The sequence below is a fragment of the Populus euphratica genome, unplaced genomic scaffold (genome assembly GCF_000495115.2).
Source record: "Populus euphratica unplaced genomic scaffold, PopEup_1.0 scaffold103.1, whole genome shotgun sequence".
Lineage (NCBI taxonomy): Eukaryota > Viridiplantae > Streptophyta > Magnoliopsida > Malpighiales > Salicaceae > Populus > Populus euphratica.
In genome coordinates this window covers 1,117,606-1,143,913 of record NW_011499891.1, presented here as the reverse complement: position 1 = coordinate 1,143,913, position 26,308 = coordinate 1,117,606, and the positions used below count along the sequence as shown (strand labels likewise).

The 26,308-nt window shown below is 32.9% G+C and overlaps 3 protein-coding genes, 2 long non-coding RNA genes and 2 pseudogenes across 6 annotated transcripts in view; 3 read left to right on the top strand and 4 right to left on the bottom strand.

Annotated features, from left to right (window-relative positions):
- Positions 1-985: 985 nt before the first annotated feature.
- Positions 986-10,315, bottom strand: LOC105131286 (serine/threonine-protein kinase EDR1-like). 2 transcript variants are annotated; one of them, XM_011034202.1, is made up of 14 exons: positions 9,666-10,315; positions 7,802-8,218; positions 7,578-7,681; positions 6,115-6,473; positions 5,356-6,042; positions 4,937-4,977; positions 4,380-4,448; positions 3,873-3,973; positions 3,617-3,695; positions 3,439-3,537; positions 2,617-2,685; positions 2,456-2,505; positions 1,581-1,757; positions 986-1,478 (listed from the first exon to the last, which is right to left on the bottom strand). In XM_011034202.1, exons 1-14 carry the CDS (start codon positions 10,101-10,103, stop codon positions 1,385-1,387), a joined length of 2,784 nt encoding a protein of 927 aa, XP_011032504.1. In that variant the 5' UTR covers positions 10,104-10,315; the 3' UTR covers positions 986-1,384. The 2 variants fall into 2 exon arrangements, with proteins under 2 accessions (XP_011032504.1, XP_011032503.1); XM_011034201.1 differs by having other exon boundaries at positions 5,356-6,473.
- Positions 10,316-15,989: 5,674 nt separating this feature from the next.
- Positions 15,990-17,624, bottom strand: LOC105131285 (galactose oxidase-like; annotated as a pseudogene).
- A 2,033-nt stretch (positions 17,625-19,657) lies between these two features.
- LOC105131337 (steroid 5-alpha-reductase DET2-like) lies at positions 19,658-20,477 on the bottom strand (annotated as a pseudogene).
- Positions 20,478-21,208: 731 nt separating this feature from the next.
- LOC105131283 (uncharacterized) overlaps positions 21,209-26,308 on the top strand; it is an 8,601-nt gene continuing 3,501 nt past the window's right edge. Inside the window, exon 1 of the long non-coding RNA XR_843400.1 lies at positions 21,209-21,247. This is a non-coding gene — a long non-coding RNA (uncharacterized LOC105131283). The remainder of the gene's footprint in view (positions 21,248-26,308) is intronic.
- Positions 21,262-21,568, top strand: LOC105131280 (uncharacterized). The gene is made up of 2 exons (XR_843399.1): positions 21,262-21,395; positions 21,437-21,568. It is a non-coding gene; the product is annotated as an uncharacterized LOC105131280 (long non-coding RNA).
- Positions 21,405-23,243, bottom strand: LOC105131281 (pre-rRNA-processing protein TSR2 homolog). Its single transcript, XM_011034194.1, has 4 exons — positions 22,988-23,243; positions 22,595-22,683; positions 22,210-22,323; positions 21,405-21,809 (listed from the first exon to the last, which is right to left on the bottom strand). Exons 1-4 carry the CDS (start codon positions 23,211-23,213, stop codon positions 21,600-21,602), a joined length of 639 nt encoding a protein of 212 aa, XP_011032496.1. The 5' UTR covers positions 23,214-23,243; the 3' UTR covers positions 21,405-21,599.
- LOC105131282 (late embryogenesis abundant protein D-34-like) overlaps positions 25,424-26,308 on the top strand; it is a 1,641-nt gene continuing 756 nt past the window's right edge. Inside the window, exon 1 of the mRNA XM_011034196.1 lies at positions 25,424-26,112. Within this exon, the coding sequence (XP_011032498.1) occupies positions 25,798-26,112 (315 nt within the window). The 5' untranslated portion in view covers positions 25,424-25,797. The remainder of the gene's footprint in view (positions 26,113-26,308) is intronic.

Below are 26,308 nucleotides of genomic sequence, written 5' to 3'. Positions count from 1 at the left end.
AAGGTGAACACCATTTTCTCGATAAGTTACTGTTTTTTTTTTATGTTTTTCAAGTCAGATTATCATCAATTGTCACGAGATTGGGGATGATGCATTGATAAAGGTCTTGATACGAAGCTTCGGAGGAAGCTACCCAAATTCTCTCACCAAATCAACCTTTGAAGTTCTTTTCTGGGAACAGATACTTGGGATGGAAATGCTTTACTTACAACCTTCACTAATTCTGGATTTATTCTCTACCATATAATAAATCAGTTTTGTAGGCATCAACATATCTCTACTCGGTATTAAATATAACTCATTGGACTACAGAAAATGCATGTGCAGGTGCATTGGGAATGCAGTGAAGCGTTGTACGCTCAGCTTTACAATCGCACACAGAGAAAAGACAACGTTTGAGCAAGGAATATGTCTATAAATAAGAAGCTCGAAACATCAAGCACCTTACTTACCTGGACGGGGTCGATGAGTGATCAAGAAGGTTCATGGCCCAAGTCAGTGACATCCATTGCACTGAGGATGGGTGCTGGTTAGTCTCCCCAAGTGGGAGAGCCTACGTCAAAATTTGTGGTAGAGGGGGCTGTGCAAGCCGTGGCCCGTGTCCAATTCTATCTCAAGATTTCTTGTAGTGTCCAATTCTATCTTAAGATATCTTGTAATTTCAACTCGGAAGTCCGATTTAAAATTCATAAGTTTATATGTTACTAATACGGAGAATCGATTAGATAATTTCCTCGCAAGGTAATGGGAGTGGCAAGAGTTCGGAAAATATAGCCATAGACAGAAGTGAATGTTGGGCATAGGTTAGATAATATCCTTGCAAGGTGATAAGGGAGTGCAAGAGTTTTGAAAATACAGCCATAGATAGTTGATAATAGAGAGCATCTTTGGCTTAATTCATCGTTGCCTTCCCCATCAATCTCGACAGGACAATATCCTAGGTAACCAAAGCGAGTCAAGAGAATGTGAACAATAATCTCGAAGATGTGTAACACTCACATTTGCAATTTTATTTTAAAATGACAAATGTCCCAAGGTCATAACACCTGCAACTTCGTTCCAATTCCTTTAATGCACATTCATGGAAACCGAACTGTACAAGAAGCTGCTATGCTCTCATTTGGCAGCAGCAGGTTAAGTATGTTACTTACACAAAACACTGCCTACAATTTTTCCAATCTTTTCTTTCTCCTTGTTTTCTTTCTTTCTTTGTTTGTTTGTTTTTTGTTTTGTTTTTTTTTTTTTTTTTTTTTTTGGGGGGGGGGGATTTCATAGAATGGCGCCTCACCAATGGCCAATAACAGAATGTCTCCATATTCACAATTGCAAAACTGAGACATCTCGAGGTGTAGAATTTACTGAAATCTCTTGCTGCAGAGGTGGGCTACATTGATCTTAGATGTGAAGGGACAACCAGCCGCTGCAAAGGCATGAGAGCGACTGCCAGCTCTGCAAATGAGGGGCGCAAGTTTGGATCACTGGAGAAAAGCACAACAAAGAGAGCCAGCCATCAGTGACTGATTTTGTGTTAATGAGGGGTGGCATTAGAAACTAATTTACAAATTTTCCTCTCAACTTACGTCTGCCAACATTCCCAAATTATCCTTGCAACCAAGGGATCAACTTCCTTGGGGATTTCAAGACGACGGTTCTGGAAACCAACTGCACCCACAACTTGCATAGGGTTCATCCCACTCCATGGCGATTTTAGCGTAGCAAGTTCCCAAAGAATCACTCCAAAGCTATATACATCACACCTGCACACTCAACAGAAGAAACAAATTACCTATTTAGTACAGTGGTCCAATAAATAAATTTATACATGACGCCAGAGCACCAGTGAAAGCCTTTCTTCAAGGCAACAGATGATAGAACTGTAGTTGGTTTTCCATTTATATGGTCATTTTAAAGCTAGTTTTGTCCCAATGACTAATTCCGCAAGTAACAATTGGTATTCCCAAGTCCCAACTAACAAAGCATAAATACAGTTAATTATAATATGCAATTACATGTATGTCACAGTTGGAGACACCGATAGACTGAAATTTAGGCATCATTCAAGAAAAGATTATTTTTTGAACCTAGAAAACATGACTACTAGGTAGATTTGTCTGTGTCTTGTGTTTATTGGCCTAATCCATGGGCGATGTGTTGGACTCAAGACTACCTGATAATTTCTACCTTTTTGAGGGGATAGTAATGCTCAATCATGAGATAACGCTGTTAATTATGGGTTCAAATTAAAATTATCAACGATAATTTCAGTGCAAAGCAGGAGAAAATAGTTGTACTCAAATGGCTTCTCATGGAGCAGAGTTTCATAGGCTGTTCTACCATGCTCTTATCAATAAAACAGAGCATTGAAAAACTAGAAGAAATTGACCCAGCTTAGAGGTGGTGGAAGTGCAAGAAAGTTGGTAAACCTGAAAGCAGTCAAGAGGAAAAATCAACTCACTTCTCATTTGAGGGTTCATTACGGAGAACTTCAGGTGCCATCCACTCAGGCTAACACATCAAAGACAACTCGATTAGAAATACTAGACAAACAATGCATCCACTCCCTTAAGCCATGAAAGCTATTTTTTCTGAATATTAGCTGGAAAATAAAATTCTCACCGTTCCTGCAGTTGATTTGGATGATAAAAAGGTGTTATGCTTCAAGCGTGAGAGCCCAAAATCACAAACCTGCCAGGAAACCACAAAATCAATCAAAAACTACACACAAAACTAATTCTAACTGCAGGCTATTATTTGCTTCTTCATGATTTGTATCTTCAACTTTTGAGCAACTTGTCACATACAGTCTCTTATAAAAAAAATCAACTGATTGAAGAAAACCCTAGTTCAACAAATAAACCATCACATTGGACTTTCTGGCCAAATACAAGCTGCAAGTGACAAGGCTGGGTAAATGAAAATCAGTGGGTGTGTACAGCTCATATGATCCTCCTTTAAAGTAGCTAGCTATTAAGAACACCAAAAGACAGAATAAGATTTGAATAAAATTACCCAGAGAGCTTCTATGGTATTTTTCCTTCAATGACACCATTTAATATTAGATATCTAAGAACTGTCATTGATAATTGTCATCTAAAATTACCCGTCAACCTCATCCTCTCTTTCAATTACCCTTGTTAGTGGTACCTTCTAAAATTACATCACTTAATATTTTTTTTTTAATTTTATTATAGTTGACCGACTAGTACACATGGTTTTTAGCCTCCTAACAAACAATCTTAGAAATTATTTTTGCACCCACTTTTTGCACCCTAAAAAATTACACGTAATAATTAATCTAACAGTTCACCCCCATTTTTTAAATTTGAACCAGTAGCCACCTACATGCGTGTCCACTTTTTGCGGTACTAATTATTATGAGAAGAAAGATAAATCAGAACAACAAACAAAAGGAAGTCAGGTGACAATAAAGTTCCATACCTTGACAGTCCAGTTTTCATCAACCAAAAGATTTGGCGACTTCAAATCCCGATGAACTATTGTTGGTGTACTCGCATGCAAGCAATTCATGCCCCTTGCCTGTAGTGCAAGGGATTTGAAATCTAACAAAAGGGTGTAAAGTACAAATTTAAAAGAATAAATGGCTGATAATTCATACCACATCGAGAGCCATCTTTATTCTACGCTTCTCATCAATTTGACACTGAGGACGATGCAGAATACGGTATAAGCTTCCTCTGGAAAACCAAAATATTATTCAAGAAACTGTCAGCTGAAGCATACATAAGCATGTAACCAAGTATCAATACCCTACATATAGATGAAATCACAAAGATGGCTAGCATTCACTGTTGCTCCAAAAAATATTTATCACATTAAGATGAGACAACAAAATGAAGCACATAAGTATATACCTTGGAAGAAACTCTGTGATGATAGACAGGTTTGGAGGTCGAGTAACAGCACCCATAAAAAGAACAACGTTTGGATGACGCAGTCTACGCATTATTCGAACCTTACATAACAGAACAGAAATCAAAGATTTGGTCAACGATTTTGAACTAAAAAGAAATGAATATGATCTCTGGCATGCCCAGATTTCTTTAGATATGTGCATGTGCTGAATGACGAAGACAACTCAAATGACACTAAATCAACTTTCACAAGTCAAATATTTCCCAAGATCTTGATGGAAAAGAAAGTGGGAAATCAAATGATTATCAAGTGCTGTTAAATCCAAGAACTTTAAGTACAACAGGACATGGCACTACCAAGAGAAGGTTATAGCCACATGCATGGCCAGACAGGGCATTTACTATGTCAGTGCCATTATGTTTTGTATCTTTTGGTTTCATGTGGCTAAATGGTAACTAGAAATAGGTTTATTATATGAATATTAGGAAAGCTGAATTGTTGCTTACTTCTCTTTTGAATTCATCCAAAGCAGCACCTGAGAAATCCTGGTCTAAGAACTTCTTCACAGCAACCTCCTGTGATTTTGACAACAATCCACCAGCTAGAAGATTAGAAATTACAAGTCTATTTCTCCCACCAAACTTCCAAAATTCAGCAAACAAGCACTTATGCTAGTAATTAGTGTAACAGAACAATTAACCACTATATTTAGACATCAATGAAGAACGTTCTTCTCTAACCACATATCCAGGTTAATTTAAAACACATGTTTCGGTTTCAAGTCAATGTAGATTTTCAAAATTTGACCAACATTTATGGCACTGCATTTATCTCCAGTTATCTTTCATGGTAAACTCCACAACGGCAACCCACTTGAGATAGTGCAGAGAGAGAATAATCAGAGAAAATAAACAATCCAATTTAGACATCAATTGATTAAAGATAAAACCAGGATATGAAGAGAAAAATGAGACAGATTTTCCACATTTCTAATAAATAAATTTGAGCTACAATGACAAAATACGAAAGTAAAGAACAATTAAATGAAGAATGTCAGGCTCACCGTGCCATTCCAATCAGCGTGATAGACCTCCCCATATGAACCTATTCACAAGAAAACATGTAAGAAACTGTCTTCAGACATTAATCCTCCTTAAAAACATGCCTGCGTAAAACACAAATGAGAAGGAACGCAAAGAGTTTCTGACCTCCACAAGAAAATTAAGACCTTAAATCATTTTTTCCCCCCTCAAGTCAATAGCACGAGACAAATTCTCATGAAAACAAGGGAAAATATTCTAAAGAGTATTTTATGTTAAAGATAACTAGATGCATATTTCATATTACACATTAGTTTTATATGTGAATGTGCATGTGCACGCCACACGCGCGCGCGCGTATGCACATGATTACGTAGAAGCAATTCAGAAATAGTGAATCCACGATCAATTCCAACACAATATGACCAGCCATTTGCATTACCTAGTCCAATCCTTTCACCAAAAACCAAATCTTCCCAGCAAATTTCATCACCTACATCTACGTCATCCAATATTTGATCAACCCTGTGAGTGCTGGAATCAACTGATGTGCTAGGACTTTCTGGACCCTTCAGCTTTAGATTGGTCCCCATAAATCTGTCATTTATGCACTTTCTACGGTCATGGAAACCAATTTCATTGTCTTCACTTTCTTTAACCGAGGCTTCCTTGTCATTTTGCAAATTCTTTGAATCCCGGAGTTTTTCTTCAAAATTTGAGTTTACTTCCTCAACAGAAGGCAAACTGTAGCCTTGATTAGTATATGATGACAATTCTGAACTGGCACTGCTTGCAGAATTCCTGGTGCCACTTTCTCTATTGGATGTATTTAAATTACTGGATGACTTGAAACCCTGTGGATGAACTTTTTCAGACAAACTGGTGGAAGCTAAGGAGTGATTATAATTATTAGGTTCCCGATTGATTCTAGGATAAAGGCCCTCCACATTATCATTATCTTTTCTTCTAGGCACCTCATTGTAAGCAAATCGATTCTTCCACATCAATGGTGCAGGTGGGCTGGGAACAGGGTTATTTTTCCGTCCTTGAAACTCATTAATTTTATTCTCTGCAGGTTTGTTGTGCATGAAACTTTTGCCAGTTCCCTTGATCTGGAATGGATTAAGATCTGCAAAAAGGTTTTTAGAATCCTCTGAGGTATTAGGAACATATGGAACTACATTAACATTCATCCGCATACCATCACCAATTGCATGCACCCCACGACTCCCTTTGTATACAAAAGTCCCAAAGGCTGTGGAAGCTATATTACCAAGCTGATTTGTAGAAGCTGCTTTATTTGATACTCCAGAAGAACCAACACCAGCATAACAAGGCAGGGATTCTGCATTTTCAGAATTTAATATTCTATCCAAAGGCGAAATGCCATCCACTGAGTTCTGACTAGTGCCTTCGCCAGTTAATGGTTTCGATCTAGCAAAAACCACTCCAGTTTCATTAGAGCGAGGAGCAGGGATCTTAAAGGTAGTGTCTTTTGCACTAGGAACATCAGCTGGTATAAGTGTACCGGGAGCTGCCATGAGATCAACCAGAAACTCTCTGAAGGCAGAAAAAATATAGTTACAAGTGAAAACATACAAATAATTTTCATCTACCATACACAGACAGGACACAGAAATGCTGGTGAGCATTTTTACAGGAACATGAAAGAACAGGTTCAGTGTCTCCAACAAAATCTGTGCATATGATGTTGTATTGATTTGACAAATTGGATTTTTAGTTATTTAACAGCAAGTAAGCAAAACTACACCTTTATAAACAGAGAAAGCCACAAAAGAAATTGAAAAGAAGATAACAATAAGTTGCGCACAACAATTATAGCATAAACAAGGAATGATTGCAACAGCCAGAAAGGACCCGTATATACCACCCTGCTTTTGTGTGTATCTGCAGTAATGAGGCATAGAGGACATGTACTTTTCCATGACCTTTCAAACAGGGATCCAAGCCTTTACATTGTGGGTCATACTTGGTCTGTAAAATCAAGTGACAAACTCAATTCCCTTAGTCTATATAAGCATGTCTTGCATTATTTCAAATACCTATTACCAAAGCCTGACCCCCATTCCTAACTAAGAAAGCAACTAATGAACAATCAACAAAAAATAGCAGGTTCCTCCTTGACCCAACCAGAGCAAAGAAATTCATTCTAGTGAAACTGGTAGAGATTTTAAGAAAAATAGCACTTGTACAAGGAAAATCTGCAACGTGTAACAAAACATTCTACCAATGTATAAGAAGTGGCCATGGAAAAAAAAAAAAAAAACATGTAATTCCTTCCACCAATTACTTCTAAACAGGATCCTGCAGTCAGCATTGTACATTAGGTACTTGAGGGGGTCCAACAATAATCCTCTTCCCAGTCGGTCAATCTTATCAACTTACTTTCTATATCCCTGTAGCAGTTTGAAGTTTTCATTCAAAGAACGACTTCACTACAAAAGGTAGAAAGAGTTGATTACACATTGGACTAAAACCTAAACAGAAGCAGTATAGAATAAGAGAGAATAATACACTAAAAGAAACCTACTTGCATATGCAAAGAAGATGGTCATCTTGACAATTAAAAACTATTGACAGACACGGAAAAGATAAAGAATGAGCTAATAAATATAAAAACATACAGCGAGGACAAGCCACAACCTTTCATCCTCTAACTTTATTATATTGACAGCATCATCCTCAATGCCAGTGTAATGACTACCTTTCACCAGTCGACAAGGTAACTTAATGGTATCAGCCAACACCTAGATCCAGGCAAACAAAAATTATGAATATAGCTATTACAAGCAGCCTAACTTAAAATATACAAGATTGCTGCAACAACAAAACCCTCAGGCAGTCAATAATGGAAGTATGATGCTGACCTTGAAAAGTAACGCTCGATGTCGAGACAGACCAATATTTATGGACCCAATAGGCAATACACTAGTTTGAAGAGAAGTTCTTAACTCTGTGCTTCTCTCCATCCACTTTGCCAAAATCAAGTTGGCATCCTTTACTGGGCCACCCATGTGTCCTGTAACAAGTTCAGCCAGCTGCTGCACCAAAATAGTAACATCGGTTGCAAGCCAGTCTAATGCAATACATTGTGCAATTTGCATCAGCTCTTCCAAGGCAGGATCAACTTTTCGATTAACTATTACTGCTTCAAAACCAGAACCGCCAGCATTTGTTTCTAGGTCCATGAGCGATGGCATTTTTCCTTGAACTGCTGAGCTTGTGCAGAAAACATCATAGAAACCATCCATCACTCTCTCCCCATAATCTAGAACATTATATTCCTGGTGAAGCAATCCAACTCGGATCAAGGGAAATAACACTAGGAAAGAATTATTTGACAACACACATTCACAGAAACCTTAAATGAAGCTGGAAAAGTTCCAGGTGTGCAGCACATTTATCATTTATGAAGCACCTACACAACCTTCATCAACTACATCATGTATATCAAGATTATTGTAAACGAAACTCGTTCCTTTGCCAAGTTTCACTTTCCATGAGATATCTTCAAAATCCATTGACCTTAAGAAGGCTCTCATGTGAAATGTTCCAGGGTGTAGCTTAGCATGAAGTTTTTTTATGTTTTGCACACAGCATTATAGCTAATTTAATAAAACCAAATTATTTTAGATTTAACAGAACCAAAATTTTATTGTTGCTAACAACATCTCTGGGAGGATTGCTTCAGCTGACCATCCAACACGAGTTTATCTTCACTAACTACCACCAAACTTGGACTTTTTGACCAGATAAGTTTTCACATATAGTTTGATAGATGAGTTACATCAATTTAAAGTTCATTAACTCAAAGTTTTTGCATGTTTGAATTATTGTATGCCCAAGTTATTACAAACTAATGGTTGTTAAAAAAAAAAAGCAGAAAGTCTTAAAGCAATTTTCATTGACACTTCAATCCAACATAATGTGCACATAAACAACATAAACAGCAAGTAAACTGGCAAACAGGAAAACATTATGCTCAAGCCTTACATACTACAAATGAACCTGTAGGAAACTCGTGCACATTTTATCCAACTAGATTTTCCGTAGCTTAACAGTAAACTAAACAAAACTCTGTCATGCAACCTTAAAAGTAAATTCCTCTGCGCAAACACTCGCGATCAATAACCAAAACCAAAATTAAACAATCAACTTCAAACTCATTCTCAACAATTCATGGTATCCAAAACTGACTGAGCACTTCACCTCCAAAATTCAGACACTCTAATCTTTCTTCCCACAAATTTAATAACCCCATAGTTCATCCACTACAATTCACCACATCAAAGACTCAAAAATAGCTCAAATCGACTAAATTTCCCTAATTAAGCTAAATTTGACACAGTAACTTACAATAAGCAGAAACAATTTAGCAACTCCCAAGCTCATCCACTATAGTTATCCGGATTGAAGACCTAAAAAATGCTCAAATTGACTCGGAACTAAATTACTTACAATAACCGGACTCAATAACATTTAATTTACCTTCATTTTCCCTTAATTGATCACTAAATTACACATATTCCAAACACTGAACCTCATTAACCAAAAACTAGTTCAACCACAAAAAGAAGAAGCGATTAAAACCCTAATTCAACTCCATCCACCAAAACTTAAATTAAAGAAACAAGGAAAGGAAGCAATTAAAACCCTAATTCAACCTCATTCACTAAAAAATAAATTAAAGAAACAAGAAAATCAAGAAATTATTATTAAAAATGAACTCACCCAATAATACCTCGACAAATCCTCCACTTTTCCCTCTCCTTTCTCTCTATCCACATCAATCCGATTATTCCCTCCTCCTAAACTCAACAACGTCGCGGCACGTATCTGATCCTTCTCTGTATCATCTCTAAACTCCGAATTCGACGCGCTAATCGCCAACGCTAATTGCACCTGAAAGTCCTCCTCCGACGTAAAGTAATCCGTCCGATTACCAAACGCCAACGGTTGCGCTGTCGTCGCCGGTGAAGGCGATGTCGATGGAGGATTCGCCGGTGAACTTCCGGTTCCCGCAGCTCGGTGATCGGAGGAACATGATGGTGGCTGTGGCGGTGGTGGAGGTGGAGGTGTCGATGTGCTCGTGGCGGTGTCGTTACTTGTTCGATTTGTTGAGGACTCGTTGTTGCTTCCTATGTGTAACTTCTTGAAAATGTGCTTCATACTCTCTGTCTACTGTTTCGCGCTCTCTCTTTCGCTCTGTTTTCTATTTCTTTGTGTTTGGCTAAACTTTCCTTCACTTTCCTTCGTTCTCTTTTTCGATATTTTAATTTCTCTCGCCTTGCTTTAATTTTTTATATTTAGTTTATTTGGGAGTCAAGACTTGACAGAGACTTTTCGAGGCTAGGAGAAGTCGAGTTTGCTTACTCGAGGGAGGGAAAGCTTGATGAATTGGTCTAACGATGGCTGGTACCAGAAAGGGTATGGAGTTTCTTTTAATTACTAGGTTTTGCCATTCGGAAAATGGGAATAAAGTACTTTTTATAATGATTTTTTTCTATTTCAATTCTTACTCTTAAAAACCTATGAATAAAGTACACTATTTTTTAATCTTTAAAAGGTATAACGAGTGATGTGATTAGACCATTTATTAATATTTTTTTAATTTCCACTCTTTTATAAATAAAAAAACATCAGAAACCTACTATATAGATATGAAGTAGCCTCTGCGCCTTTACTGCGAGGTTGTACTTTTTTATAAGAAAATAATATTTAGATATTACAAATTAATAAAAAATAAATAAATAACATTTATTATAAATATGTAAAAGTGATAATTAAAATTAAGTTAAGATGAGATAGTTTTTAAAATTCTTAAATTAGACAATGAGACTGAAATAAACTGATTAAAAATTAAAAAATTATAATTTTTTTAAAAATATATATTATTTTTTAAAATTCATTGCCTGATTTATTAAATTCAAAATATTTAATTTAGAAAAATTATGAAATTTAATTTTTATAAAATATGATAAGATTAAAATTAAAAAAATTGTAATAATATAAAATAATTTTAAAAAACTAAATTATTACTACAATTATTATTAATAAATAATAACATCATTATTGTTATTTATTTTTATTATTATTATTATTATGGCCAGAGCTAATAATGCTCGTGTTGAAGAGAGGGATTGGCCAATCAATAGGGTTACTTACACCTGCAATAGATATGTAGGAAACGGACAGCGAAGACAACAGAGAGAGCAAGGAACGTTGCTTTGTCATCACATCCTCTCCTAACTGGTGGGATTAAGGACGTAAGGGATTTTTTTTTATATATTTTAAAAATATTTTAAAAAAATAAAATATTTTTATTTTTATTTTAAATTAATATTTTTAAATTATTTTAACATACTGATATTAAAAATAATTTTTACAAAATAAAAAATAATATTTTAATACATTTAAAATAAAAAATATTTTAAAAAATGGGCAAAAAAAAAAGGATGGAAGAAATCCCATGTGAAATCAACGATAGTGAGAATGCTCTCTCTGATCACATTGTTGCTATCAACTTGCCTCCATGTTGACGTGACTTGCACCGAAAGTGTTTTAATTTTTCTCTCTTTTTTTTTTTTGAAGAGGTGAATAAAAATTATTTTTTTCATTTTTTAACTCTTAATGTTTTTTATCTACAAAAACAAAAGGATTTTTATTTTAAACATATATTCTAGTTATTTTTGCCATTCAACACTAATGGGCAAGGATGTTTAAAAATATAATAATTATTATTTTTTAAAATATTTTTTATATAAAAATATATTGAAATAATATTTTTTAATTTTAAAAAATTATTTTTAATACCCATACATTAAAATAACTAAACAAATATAGTTTTTTAAAAAATTAATTTTTAATAAAAAAACAAATTAAATCACCAGCCCAGACACATCCAAAATCCATTTATAAAAGCACATGAACTCTTGAAAAATATAAAACACTTGTTAAAATAAAAATATTTTAAAAATTAACTGTTGCCATAACTTTAAACTCTACTTTAATTTAAAACTTTAGAGGGTAATGAATGCATGAAAAAAAACTTTAACACATGACTTGACTGTTGAGATTGTCGGCATCTTTTTTCCTAATATAACAGAATTATTTTAGAATAAATGCCATATATTGATCAATTAAAATAAATAACAAGTAAAATAAAAAGAGGAACTAAAATAAAACCTCTGAGAGGTACCAGATACGTCTTGATCTTTAGTGTTTGGTATTTTGATAATTTTTATAATTATAATTTAATAAAAAAATATTTTATAAAAAATATTTTTAGTTTAATTAAAATATAGATGAAATTAAAGCTAAAAAAATAATTTAATGTGTTTAGTTAAAAATATTTTTGAAATTGAGATTATAAAATAATTTTAAAAAATTAAATATTAATATTGATAATATTTAATTTAAATATTGTAGATTTAACTATTGTTATTACATTATAAAATAAATAATACTTTATATAAAATATTTTTTATTGTTCTATTAAACTATCTATAATTCCATCATGTATGAATTACATCTGACAAGAACTATAATTTTTCTTAATTTTTCAAGAGCGCAACAACATCAGATAAAATACAATCAAGAACAAAATTAAAATTGTGATCAAATTTTATAAATGCTATGTTATCAAACAATCTTTATCTAATTTATATGGTATTATTGAATAATATTTGATACTAGTTTTTTGAATAAAACATAATTAAAGATAAAAATATTTTTTTTATTTTACTGGATCAAACCTCGTTCAATTTATTTTTAGATTTAGACCAAGTTCGATCTAGCTAAAACAATAAAAAATATCTCCACTGTTTGGTAAAGGCATTGTCATTTTTGCGAAATTGGAATTTGTTAGTCTTTTTCTATCGGGCTATTTAATTATTAAGAGTTTGTATATTTTTGTATTTTAAAAAGAATTTAATTTTTTTATTTAATTTTAATAAATATTTTAATATTTCTAGAATGTTTTAAAATATTAATATTAAAAAAAAAAAAGCATTTCAATGCATTTACAAGCAAATGCTTTTATTAAAAAAATAATTACTACAACAATACCAAATAAAAGTAAGTATTAATTCAAATGGTTAGTCAAAACAAAAAAAATTAATAAAAACTATTTTTTAAAACAAAATTGAATGAGAAAAATTAAATGGGTTGATTTTATAATACTTAAAATTACATAAATCTAATTTGAATTAATTATAGGTTTTTAGGATGGTTGTTTTTTACAAAATTTTATCTAATAATTTTTTAGTTTATGGTGGGTTTTTCAATTTAGATTAGGTTATTTAAAAAAAATCAAATCAAATCCAAATTGAATTAAATTTTTTATTGTGTCGTTCATGTTAAAAAATCATCTCAACTTAAAGGGTTAAACTACTAGATAAGATTTTAAGATATAATTTATATTATTCTTTAATATACTTCATAGAGCTTGAAACTTATACAGAATCACATTAACATATGTTTAATTTTTATTAAATAAATAAAAATAATAAAATTTAAATTTATAATTGTTTGGTCATTAAAACTAATAACATATTAAATAACTATTTTAACTTAAAAATTTAAATAATTAAATAAAATTTTAAAATATAATTTATATTATTCTCTATTAATATGTATTATTGTTTAGTTATGTATCTTTACACAAAACACACCGCTATATATATATATATATATAATGTGATGACAGAGCCGCGTTATTGATTTCTACCTCTAGAAAAGAAAAGGCTGATCTCATTCCCCATAAAATGAAATATTTTATACAAAGAAGTCTACCAGAAGCAAGCGAGATAATTTTTGTTGTTAAAGATTCTTTACTTTTCTCTATCTATATTATATTTTCAATTGACTCTTCATGTCTAGTAAGGAAAATAATAATAATTAAATCTCTCTCTGTTTATCTATTATATTTTTAAAATTAATATATCAAAATAATTAAAAAATATCAAAAAATTAAGATTAAAAATTAAAAAATTAAATTTTTTTAAAAATACTTTTAAAATACAAAACACATAATATTTTTAATACGTTGTCTTGTATATAAAAGGTATATTTGGGAATGCAATAATAATCGTTTTTTTTTTATTTAAATTTTTTTATTTAAAATAATTTTTTATATATTTTTTTATGTCATTTTTTTATGTTGATATCAAAAATACTTTTTAAAAAAATAAAAAAATTTATTTTAATATATTTCTAAATAAAAATACTTTGAAATGCTGCTATTATCATAATCTCAAAATATCTCTCTCGTGGGTGGAGAATATTTATGATATGATTATTTTTTAAAATTTATTTTAATATTATCATGTTAAAATAATTTAAAATAAATAAAAAATATTTTTTTTAAAAAAAAAACATTACCAAACTACGAAAACAACAACCACATAGCCCAGAAGATTTTGCATTGTTTTACCTCACTCTTTAAAATATTTATAAATCCATCTGGGGCATGCATCAAGCTAAGGGGATCGTGACATTTGACGTCAATTGATGACATGCAAGGTCGGTGACGAGCGACTTAAACAACAGACAAAATCATAGTAGAAGAGTTCAAGGTCCATATTCTTCTATAGACAAACCACAAGGGTGGCTCCCCCCCCTTTTGTCATGGCATCGACGCGCCCTTCTTTGAAAAAGCTCACAGCACCGCCATGGTATTTAACTAGTTTGACCTAATTTCTATCCAAAAGAGTAGTTTTCTAATTATTGACTTACTCCCTCAAGAATCTAAAACCTCACGTAAAATCATGAAAAATGGCACGATACAAGGAAAAAACGATTTTGTCATTCTAGTCTTCTAGACGTGGAGATTGCTCAACAGAGTCCTAACCAGTCTGGATAAGAAAGAGGCCATGAAGAACCGATCTAGCTAGCCAGCTGGGTATTTTTCCGTTTACATGATGACAGTGGCTCGTCTGCCTTATTTTACCCGCATTTTGACATGTATTGTTTTTTTTTTAAATAAAAAATTTATACCTTTTCTGTGTTTTTGATGTTCTTGTATTTTGTCTAATACCATTAAATTAAATGAAACGCCCTAAAAAATAATTACGTACAAGGATTAAATCTATAGAAATTAAGAATATATATGAGAGTATAATGTGTCATTAGCCAATGTTAAGTCCTTAAGCGTCATGGAAAGGTAAGTTTCCTTGACAAATTACAACTGGGAGAGGCCGAAAACCTAGAACAAACACACACATATAAAAACTGGTTAATCATGGTTTTATACACTTTTACTTGGTAAAAAAAAAAAAAATTCGATGTGATTGCTTTGTAAAAGAAGAACACACAGGATTATTGCTCTTAATTTCTCCTTTACCCTATACCCTTGATTGGATAAATATTGTAAGTAATTAAATTACAATTTTTACTTGAAAATGAATTTTGATGGTTGAAAGTTGTGTTTGTTTTTGTAGTTGGTTGCATGTTTTTTAAAAAATTTAAAATTTTTTAAATTTAAATTATTTTTAGATTATTTTAAAAAATAAAAAATTTAAAAATAATTTTTTTAATATTATTTTAAATAAAAATTATTTTAAAAATTAATTATTACTATACTATCAAACTACCTGTAGCAAAGAATAACACTTAAAAGCACTCTTCCTTGGAAAACATTTATTTACTACAACTTTATCTCCGGGTTTTTGCAGTGCCGTATGACTCTGGGTGACAAAAGAAAATAAATTTAATATATATATTTTTTTATAGAAATTAGGTAATTGAAGTGCTCGGTTCAATGAAAAAAAAGAAGAAAATTTGGCTAAAGTTGGAAAAGTCAACCTAGGCTAGAAGAGAAAATGAATCAAATCCTGGATTAGCCCAATAATGGCAACAAATCCGGCCCAGCCCAAGAAAATAAACAAAGAAATCATGACATGACACAATAAATATATAGCTTTGATTTATTGAGTGAGTGCAAATTCCATGTTTTAACAACAACAAAAAAAATAAAAATTACTAATCATTTTGATTAATTTCGAGTAGAAATGGGAGACTAATTTAACACAACCCTCCAACCCCATCACTGTATCCTCACCCACCACCAGAACTAGGTATACCAGAATGCACAACAAACAGCATATAGTACCCTGGTGGAGCAATCTCAGCTGACGATGGCCCAAAAACACTCGAAGTATATGATGATGTATCATCATATATAATGTCATCAATCTTCAGCACCACCATCCTTTGATTCATGGCAAATGAGTGTGTAGTAAAAGATGGCGCAACTATTCTTACTGATAATACACTTTGTGTTAAATACTCTTCCACAGAGAAACTCACCAAAAATCTCTGCCCAAGACTTATAGTCCCATCTACGGACGAGATCACAGGTCTTACTGGTGCGTAATCAGTTGATAAATAGGGTGGTGAAAAGGTCTCCAGGCTTAAGTCTGTTGGGTACACTACGCTGGTGAAGTTATAGTAAATATGAGGGTTGCCGCCGCCAACAAGAACACGGCCATCAGCGAGGAGAATTGCAGCTGAATGATACATTCTTGGACGTGGTGATGGTGGCATGACTGAGAACCGCTGATCAGACAGATGGGATGGATGGTAGATGACTGGTCTTGTTGCCGGCAGGCGTCCAAGTTCCCATCCAGCAGTGCCTAATCGAACACCGTTGATTATAATAAAATCGCCAGTCGGAAGAAGTAGCATATCGCCCATTGCTCGTGGAATCGACACGGTTTCCATGACCCAGCTCGCGTTTTGATCTGTGACCCTGAGTCGTCCACATGTGGGAGTCGCACGAACAAAGGTTCCACTTGCAGTTAGCTGGAATGCACCACTTGGTGCACCTCCACAAACCAAAACTTCAGGGTCAATTCTGTATTCATTCTCATCTAAAGGCAAGAGAACTGATGATCCAGTACTAGGATAATTGCGAGGGTCGCCTCCTGGGATGCTGGGAAACTCTCGAACCACACGGTTCTGATTGTAATCAAACAATATCGATCTTGTATTGGCAAAGATGAACAAGTTCCCATCTGGTAAGAGGTGTACGAACGGATAGAGGTTGTTCTCAACATCATCCTCCCTAGTTTCCTTTAGAAAACTGAGATGAAAAGTTCGACGAGGAGAAGAGCGAGGGAAGAACTCGTAGTTAAATTGCCTACGACCGCCAATAATGATAATTCGATCATCAGGAAAAATTTGATTAGTTGCATACCATCTTCTTCTTGATAAATACTCCGGGAACTCAACCCAATCACACGAGTCATTTGTGCATGGAGTAAACATGCGTGTTACATTGTCACCATCATGGTAACCCCCAGTTTGGACTGGGGTTCCATGGGGTAGAACTGCACCAGAAGAGCACCAAGTGTCTGTTTGGACCATTAGGGGACGGTAGGTGTCAGTGACAGTATCGTAAATGATGGAGTGTGCAGTGCAATCTATTTTAAGGGCGTCGTCGTAGGGGTCAACGCGGCAGAGGCCACCGGGGAGGGGGATGTTGGAGGGGCCAAAATCTGTGCGATCATATATTACAACTTTGTTGTCATGCATAAGTTGCATGTGCATATAGCTGAGATGCCTACACTTTCAGAGCCATCTCCCATGGCTGCCATCAGATGAACGTGTGGTCTTGGATATGACTACTGAAGGGTAAAAGATGAAGAAAGAGGGTGAAAGTAGGAGGAATTTGATCATGTTAATAGACATTGTGGTTGGAATGGCTCCGGTTGACACTACAGTGTGAAGCAAGACAGGAAGTAGATGCAATGGAGTTGATCAAAGTGAGCTAATACACTAACCAACCTTGTGTGCTAATTAATTTTGCACCAAGAACAGGGAATTAACAAAGGAAAATAATCTGGGGACGGCCTCACGAGTCGCACGAACCAAGGGTGTGTGTCTCTTGAATGGTTTGGCCAAGAACTGTGTTTTTTGCATGTATCAAATTTGTCTATACCAAGAGAAATCGGCCTCATTTCCTCCACAAGCTAGGATTGATCGATTCCTGTTTATTCCTAATTATGATCATTGTTACTGGCCGTTGTTAATTAATATGGCTGCTACTAGCTGTTATGAGGATATTGTAAAATCTATTTTTTTTAACCAGACAAGTGGCTCGCTCTTTGTTACTTGCCGAGTTGATTTCTTTTATAATTTTAAAAAATAATGTTAAAGAATTACCAATGTATTTTAAAGCAAAAAAAAATTGTTACTTAAGTTATTAACCTTAATGCTAAAAGCCTAAGAGAAATTGAAAGAAAAAAAAACCGACCAATCATAATTAGCATAATAAATTTATGATTTAAATTATGACATCGGGCATCCTCACTAAAACCATATAGAAAATAAACAATTAATATTTTAAAAACTCAAAATCAAAGGCAAAAAAAAAAAATATACGTATAAAAAAGTTTTAGAAAGAAGATTTATGTCAACTTCGACTTACATCTTATATCTATCATTCAGAGCATGAGATAATAATAATCGCATAAAAAAAAATAACAAAGCCTAACCTTCAACAATATAATATTAAAGATTGAAAATTTAAAATATATATATATATATATATATATATAAATCAATTAAAAAATAAATTTAACATAAAAATTAAAAAAAATATAAAAACTCAAGATAATATGAGCTATAATAAAAAAAATATATATATGACTCAAACTCTGAAACCAGGATATCATTTAGTAAGTATACGCCTCTCACATATGTCAATAACTTTATTTTTTAAAAAAATTAATTTACTACAACTCCACATGATATTGATGAACAAAACAAAATAAAAAGATAAAAAAATCTTTTAATCTAAGCTATAGATTTTTTGATTCTAAGATTACTTTAGTGATTATATTATTTTAAGAAAGATAAAAAAAATAAAAAATGTAACTGCTAAAGCGGTTAAGAAAATTCAACATTTAAGGGTATTTTTAAACATTATATTATGCAGATAAAATATTAAATAACTTTTTTACCCCTATTTAATCTTGTAATAACAAATATATCCCTAGAAAAACATCATATTACCCATAAAAGCATGTTATAAGTGTGAAGATAAAATAATAATTTTGTTATGCAAGTTCATGTTAAGTTGTGAGGGAATCCATAGTAAAAAGACCATATAATATTACTTACAAGTTTTGACAACCTTATTTTGTTGTGCTTTATCTTTTAATATTTTTTTTATTGATTTTTTTTATTTCATCATTCTACAATTTAATTCTTGGAATTTAATGATATTTATTTTTTTTTAATTTTTTTGTATTATATCGAGTTGTTAATATTTGTTTTCTTTAACATACAATGAGAACATTTTAATATTGTTTTTTTTACTCTATAAAGAAATCATCCGAGCCTACGACAAACCGCAACTATCAATCTAGCAAACTAGATGTAATTTTATTATTTTAAAATTTGACCCAACCTAATGGATTAATCTATAACCCGTGATATGAAATTATGAATCGAGTTTAAAAACTATAATAATTTTAAATTTATTTTATAGAGATAAAAAATTCAAATTACTTATTTCGCTTATATAATTTATATAATTATATTTGCTTATGGATCAATGCATTTAAATCATGATAATAAATAATATCTTACCATCTAATAAAAAATTAAAACTTGCATCCAGTCTAAAAAAAAAATAATAATATATAAAATTGAAAAATAAATATGATAAATTTTTTTATTAAGAATTTTAAATTACATCTTCGTTCCACCGAATTTATCAGAAATTAAATGAAGGAAGGCATCACTGCTTTTCTATTATTGGGATAATCCTCTCCAAACTTCTTCAAATACCATTTGTGATGGGCACATGCTCTGGGCACCAAGTTGGAACATGTAAAGAGGAAAAAACTAAACCCAGCCCAAGACCAGGTCATCACTGCCCAACCAAGCCACTCCACCATTTCTCCAAAGTAGTTTGGACAGCTAACCAACTCAAACCACCCTCCTCTTGGCACCTTATATCCATCACCTTCCCTCTTCAAACCACCCTCAGGTTCGAGTACTTGGTTGCTTATATGATGGCCACTGGAGGCTTACATGGTCGTTAACTTCAGGGCCCGTGGGATTAGTCGTGATGCGCGCAAGCTGGCCCGAACACCCACGTTAATCTAAAAAAAAGTATTAAAAAAAAAAAAAAAAGTATTCAGTACTTGAAGCATAAATGCAAGAAGGACCATACTCACCGAGACAGCACTTGTGGTTTTGGTATTCTGTTGAGTGGTACTGTGGTAAATGCGGAGTGGGTAGATGCAAGTGCGGTGGAAATTGGAGGAGATAAGGGGACATGAGAAGTAGTGCTTTGGGATTGGTGAAGTGTTGGCCTAAGGGAAAAAGGAGGAGAGGAAGCAAAATGGAGGGGGTTTCGAAGAGAAACCAAGCCAAAGGTGGAGAGATTGTGAAACCCCATCCTAGACGGTGGTGCCTGCCGTATGGGAGTTGAAAGAACTTTAGGGCAACGAAGGCAAGGGGTCCTAGGAGATAGAAAGTTAGAAGACTGTAGTGGAAGAGGATTTGATCTGACAAGGCCATTGTTGTTTGGTGAAGATAGACTGGGAGTGATGTAATGCGTCAAGTGCCAATTTGTTGCCACTTGCACACTAATTAATTAATTGGTGTGAATTAGCGTCATTTGTCTTTTAATTATAAAATATTTATAAAAAACTAAAAAAATATTTTCTTTTAACGATAATAAAATTTTAATTATTTTTTTATTAGTAAAGAGAGGTTATAATTTTTATATTAATTAGTAAAATTCTTTTATATTTATTTATAAACATAGTTAAATTAAATAAATACTTAAATTTTTATATATTTTATTTTTTTTTATTTTTTTATTAGATTTGTATAGAAGTATCATACTAACATAATAAGTAATGATTTAATATCAATATAAAATAGAAAATCATTTTATAGATGAAAAAAGATTGGAGTACAATCATGATAATACACCACCGGTTTCGAAATTCAAGACATTTGGATAATGTCCCGTTACTAAATGGACAAAGCCAAAAGTTGCCGCATTCCATGTACAAGTTGCCCTGCACACTCCATGCTCTACGATAAATACCATGCACAAGTTGCCCTGCATGCTATACCATCATTTGTTGAAATTAATAATTATCCTACTAGTTGATAATCCTGCACGGTCATTTTGTAGTTTCTATATTGAATTGTTGTGCTCTAACACGGATCCTCCTTAAGATTCCCTAACAACAGGTTTACTGATCATCCAAAAAGAGCCCCACCCCACTAATTATAATTGTCAACTTGATCGGCTATTTAAACATTATAGAATTGATTGTAAGCAGGTGTTTAGCGATAATCAAACAGATTGAGCCCCGGTTATTTTACAGATGTAACAGATCTTCCAAGGATCCATCGCGTGAGGAGTCATGAAAATGCAAGTTTGACACAGAATTCAACCAAAGAACTCAACCATAAAATCCAAAGACTCACATTGAATGGTTTTTGATGGAACTCGACCAACATAATATAACATCATAATACTGAGAAATTCAACCATTGGCTCATCGTATTCTAGCAAGCCACAACTCAGTCCAAGCAGGCAAAACCACACCAAAATTGCCAGTGGAAACAGATATTGTATTGAAGGGAAAGGGGAACTGAAACCAAAAGAGGTAGACTACACAACAATTCAGCCTAATTCCTTCTATCCTTGTTTCGCCTAGATGAAACAACTGTCCATCCATCTTCTGATTGAGCCTCCTTGGCCCTTGGCACATTGACTGGCTTGTCTACTGGATACATCTTCTGTTGGAATTCTGGTGCGTCCACCATCATGTTCGATTCATCATCACCCATTTTATCATCATTGCCGCTGTCCTCAGAATCATCGTCACTGTCCACAGCCTATGAAACAATAAGAAATAACAATCAAGAGAGAAAAAAAAGCTAATGAAAATCATTATAATTTTGTTCTTGCATGTAATTGGTGATATTTTTCAATATCCAATTTCCTTGCAATGATCTCCCTCTTAGCAAATACCAGAATGAGGCAGCATTTTTATGGACTGCTAGGCACCACAGAGGAAACTAAATAAACGAGCAGCACTATTGCACAACCAAAGTGAATTTTAATTTGATCATCAACTAGAAGCTGGATTCCACAGTACCCTCCTCGATGTTACAAGTATGGATTATGCGACAGCAAAATGAAATCTATTTGCTTGGGGGATATTTCCCGAAGCAAACAAGATATCTTCATTTCAGAACATAAAACTTGCAGATGCAGAATTCACACCATAATTACCTGCTTGACATGTTGATGAGCTCTTGTTCTAGGAGCTGCTTCCCTCAATTTCTGAATAGAACTATAGTTGCCTTCTAAACATTCTTCATGCATAATCATTAATTTTTCTGCTACCTGAAAAAATAAAAACTTCACCCTTCATATACAAAACCAGTTTCATTTAAGAAAAGAGAATGCAAAGAAATTCGTTGCCCCTGCAAAATAACCCTACATGGTTCAAGCTTCATTAAATTGGTACCAGAACAAAACAAAAACATTATCAAAGGCAGTTGGACCTATATGGGTGAGTTTTTGAAGAATCATCTGCAAACATTTTACTCACCATAACAATGCACGTACTTAGAAAAAGAAGAAGACTGCAGTGCTATAAAGAATAAGGGATCACCCCTTCAATGCTGCCATCCTCAATCATGGGATTCAGAGAAAGCATAGCTTCATCCAAGATGCCTTTCAAATCCTCAATAAAAAGTGGCTCTGAACCTCAGGGTGTAAGAGAAGTAACATCAGAAATAGAACTAATCAATTGCCCTTCGTTACAACAGTTAAATTAAAGTAAAGACGAAAAAAGAAAGCCTAAAAACTTGTCAATTCAATTACAGTCACAAACTTTTGACAAATTTCGTCCAATTTTATTCAGCTGATCATCCAAAAAATAAAATAAAAATCACAAAATTTGGCAATCAAGATCGCAAATCGCAGAAATTCGAGTCTAATTTTCACTAAAATGAAACGAAAAAAGGTAAAAACTTTCCATGTGATTCAGGACCGAGTTTACTACCTTTAGACTGAGTGAACCAAGAGAGGATATCAGAGGCGAGTTGCTCAGCCAATAGGCCTGACCCGCGGCCACCCCATTCGTTTTCAACGGCGAGTTGCAAAGCTGACCATTTAGAAAGAATTAAACAAATTCCTTCCCTGAATTGAGAAATCGAATCTGCTGTTAGTTGTTTTGAGGACCCAATTTGGCCAAATCCTCCAGTTATGCTGCTGCTGCTGCTCTCCATTGTAGATCGTTGTTTGTGTAAAACCCTAATTTCTTTTCCGAGGCTTTAATTAGGAAAGAAGGGGCTTGTTTGGTTTCGAGGATATAGTTGTTCTTTGTAGTGAACAAGTGGAAAGAAATCAAAGAATAGTTAATTGGGAAAAATACCAAAGAATTTAATTTTAAAGAATAAATTACTAATAAATTTTATGAGAGTTTTAAATATCAATAAATTCATTTTTACATTATTTTCTAACAATGTTAAAAAAACTAACATTCAAGTGATTTTATAATAGTTTCATGAATCTCTAATCTCTAATTGATAATGTATTAATTAGTTTATGACTGTGATCTACATTTTTTTGTACAAATAATATTTTTATAAATTTTTAAAAAATATCAAATAAAAATATGCATTTATAGGTGAAAGATATAGTTTCTTAATACTTATAAATCTTGTTTATAATATGTATTTTAAGTTTTTTTAATGAATAATATGAATCAATAAAAATAAAAATATATGAATATCACTCATTAATCCCTTCAAAAACTAATTAGAATATTATTGGTGGACAGATAATATTAAAATGATAATTTTTTTAAATAAGAGCATAACCCCCAAATTATTAAACCCTAATTTTACTAATAATTTTTGTGCAGTGAAGTGGTGAGCCATTATTATTGGTGTTTTTCTAATAAAAAAATTATTAATAATAATAGTTTAATAATTATTTTATTATTTTTTGTTTTATCAATAAAGATGTCATTTACGCATTTAGAATAAATACATCTTTAGTACATCTTTAGTATAAATTTAAGTAGTTCTGTCACATAAATTATTTTCTTAATATTTCATTAAGATTTGAAAAAAATACATTTATTGATAAACCAAGATTTTCTCAATATATCTTTATGAAAAAAATATTAAATAAAAAAATAGATATATTTTTTTTTAAATTCTCAGAAGCGTTGAACTGATATATGCTGGCACAAACACATTCCAATGAAAATATGCTATATTCAATCAAAGTTAGACCCAAAAGTTGATTAGGTCTAGTTAGTGTCAGATTTAGCCACGGTTGGGCACAATTGTGTGCTAAGCCTATACATGTTGGTTTTAACACTAGCTAACTATGATTATGCTTGATAGTATACCAAGCTTCAAGCGTATTAAGTTTGGCACTAGTTAAACCTAACTATAATTAAACTTGGTAGTATGTCAAGCCCCTAGTTTGGTGGGTCTGATCACTACTAGACTTAAAAGTTGCTAGGTTTGGCACTAGTTGAACCTAAATATTATAGGGTTTGGCGCTAGCAAAATCCAATTACTTTTGGGGTTGACAACATTAGTTCCATGTTTGGGTTTGACATATGGTGCTAAACTTAGTACTTGGGTTTGACAAATGATGTTAGGCTCAGACAACATCTAGATTTAGCATTTGTTAGACTCAACTTTTAAGTCTAACAGATATTGTCAAGTTTAGTAGCATGGTCTGATATGTTGTCAAGTTAATGAGGTAGGCCCGATGAGTGTTTCCTGAAAGTGTTGAACTCGAAGATTGTTTTTTGTCACATCCTGAGCATGGACGAATTCGCTACACCCATGGATTCAAACATAATTCATGAATTTAACGTTATCAATTTTATAGTTTTTTACATAAAATCTTAAATAATCTATTTTTCAACAATTAGGTTTAATTAAACAAACAAGTTTACACTTCGCTATAATCATTAGGTATATTAAAGTTTTTCATGATTTACCATGTCCTTACTTTTTTTATTGAATAAAATAAGTGGAATACAGCTCACAATATAATTTAAAATATTACAAAGATAAAATTATATTCCATCCGCTTCTTTTCATGAAAAACAAGACTCGTGGTGTGAGACATTTAGAACAAAAGTTTATTATTTTTATTCTCTACTGCAAATATATTTTCAGAGTTTCTCTTTAGAATATTATTGTATTTTTTTTCTCTAAAAAGATACTTATTTAAGTATTAAAGAATCCCCACATCTATTAAAAGAGACTTTTTATAAGTATTAAATATAATCTACATTAACCTACTTAATACTAAATATAAACTACCAATCATTTTAATTAAAAAAATAAATAAAATTGTTAAAATAAATTAATTAATCGATTATCCTATAAAAACTGTAGCTAAACTACTCGGATTTCTATTACTTCATCATTTATCTTCAAATTACACTTCAAAAATACCATTATTATTTCCCAATGATCTAATTGTTTAACCAAGCACCACCATGGTAGCCTAGAATATTACCCTATTGGACCGAGTCATCATCTTTGCACGTAAATGCCATGTGTCTCTTGTCACCTCCATGAATTTCTGACCAGAACAAGCATATGGCATTTAGCAAATCATCTCAAGATCAGCCAAGTGTTTCTGTAACATGAAGATGTCTCTCCAAATCTCTCCACGTTTCACTTCATAACTAAACGTGTCCAAATCTTGCCTGCTCTCAAGAACGTATAGCATGGCCCTTCATAACAATTGCCTGAATGAACCAGAAACAAGGAAAAGAAGAAACCTTAATCATTACAAACCTTCAACACAAAGTACCAATCAATCATATAGAAAATGAGCCAACGACAGCAACAAAGGCCTCAAGAACCCATCAAGTATGGAGATGTGTTTTCTGTGGAAGGTGAGCTTGCTGAGAAGCCAGTGGCACCAAGAGATGCTGCAATGATGCAGACAGCAGAGAATGCATTGATGGGGCAGATTCAGAGAGGTGGTGCTGCCTCAATGATGCAATCTGCTGCTATGAGAAATGAGAGAGCTGGGTTTGTTGGTCACAGTGATGTCAATGATGTTGCTAATTATCAGGGAGTGAGTGTCACTGAGACTGAGATGCCTGGGAGGCGTATAATAACAGAAGCAATTGGTGGTCAGGTTGGTTGCTTTCTCTTTTTTATCTTCCTTGTATTTGTATAAAACGCAGAGGATATTTCGTAATTTTGATTTCATTTTCCCTTTAGTTTCTATAATTTCAAGAATGAAATTCAGTCAGTGCTGATATATTAATTATCAGTGATTTATATATATATATATATATATATATATATATATATATATATAAATATCAGAT

What these genes read in the sequence shown, in the direction of transcription:
- LOC105131286 (XM_011034201.1), bottom strand. Translation starts at nt 10,103, where the DNA reads ATGAAGCACATTTTCAAGAAGTTACACATAGGAAGCAACAACGAGTCC. An exon ending in ACGCTGATTGGAATGGCACG is followed by an intron (nt 4,449 to 4,936) that starts GTGAGCCTGACA and finishes TCAAAATCACAG; the next exon opens with GAGGTTGCTGTGAAGAAGTT. An exon ending in CCAAATCAACTGCAGGAACG is followed by an intron (nt 2,506 to 2,616) that starts GTGAGAATTTTA and finishes TTGATGTGTTAG; the next exon opens with CCTGAGTGGATGGCACCTGA.
- LOC105131281 (XM_011034194.1), bottom strand. Translation starts at nt 23,213, where the DNA reads ATGGAGAGCAGCAGCAGCAGCATAACTGGAGGATTTGGCCAAATTGGG. An exon ending in TTGGTTCACTCAGTCTAAAG is followed by an intron (nt 22,684 to 22,987) that starts GTAGTAAACTCG and finishes CCTGAGGTTCAG; the next exon opens with AGCCACTTTTTATTGAGGAT. An exon ending in AGGATGGCAGCATTGAAGGG is followed by an intron (nt 22,324 to 22,594) that starts GTGATCCCTTAT and finishes TTATTTTTTCAG; the next exon opens with GTAGCAGAAAAATTAATGAT.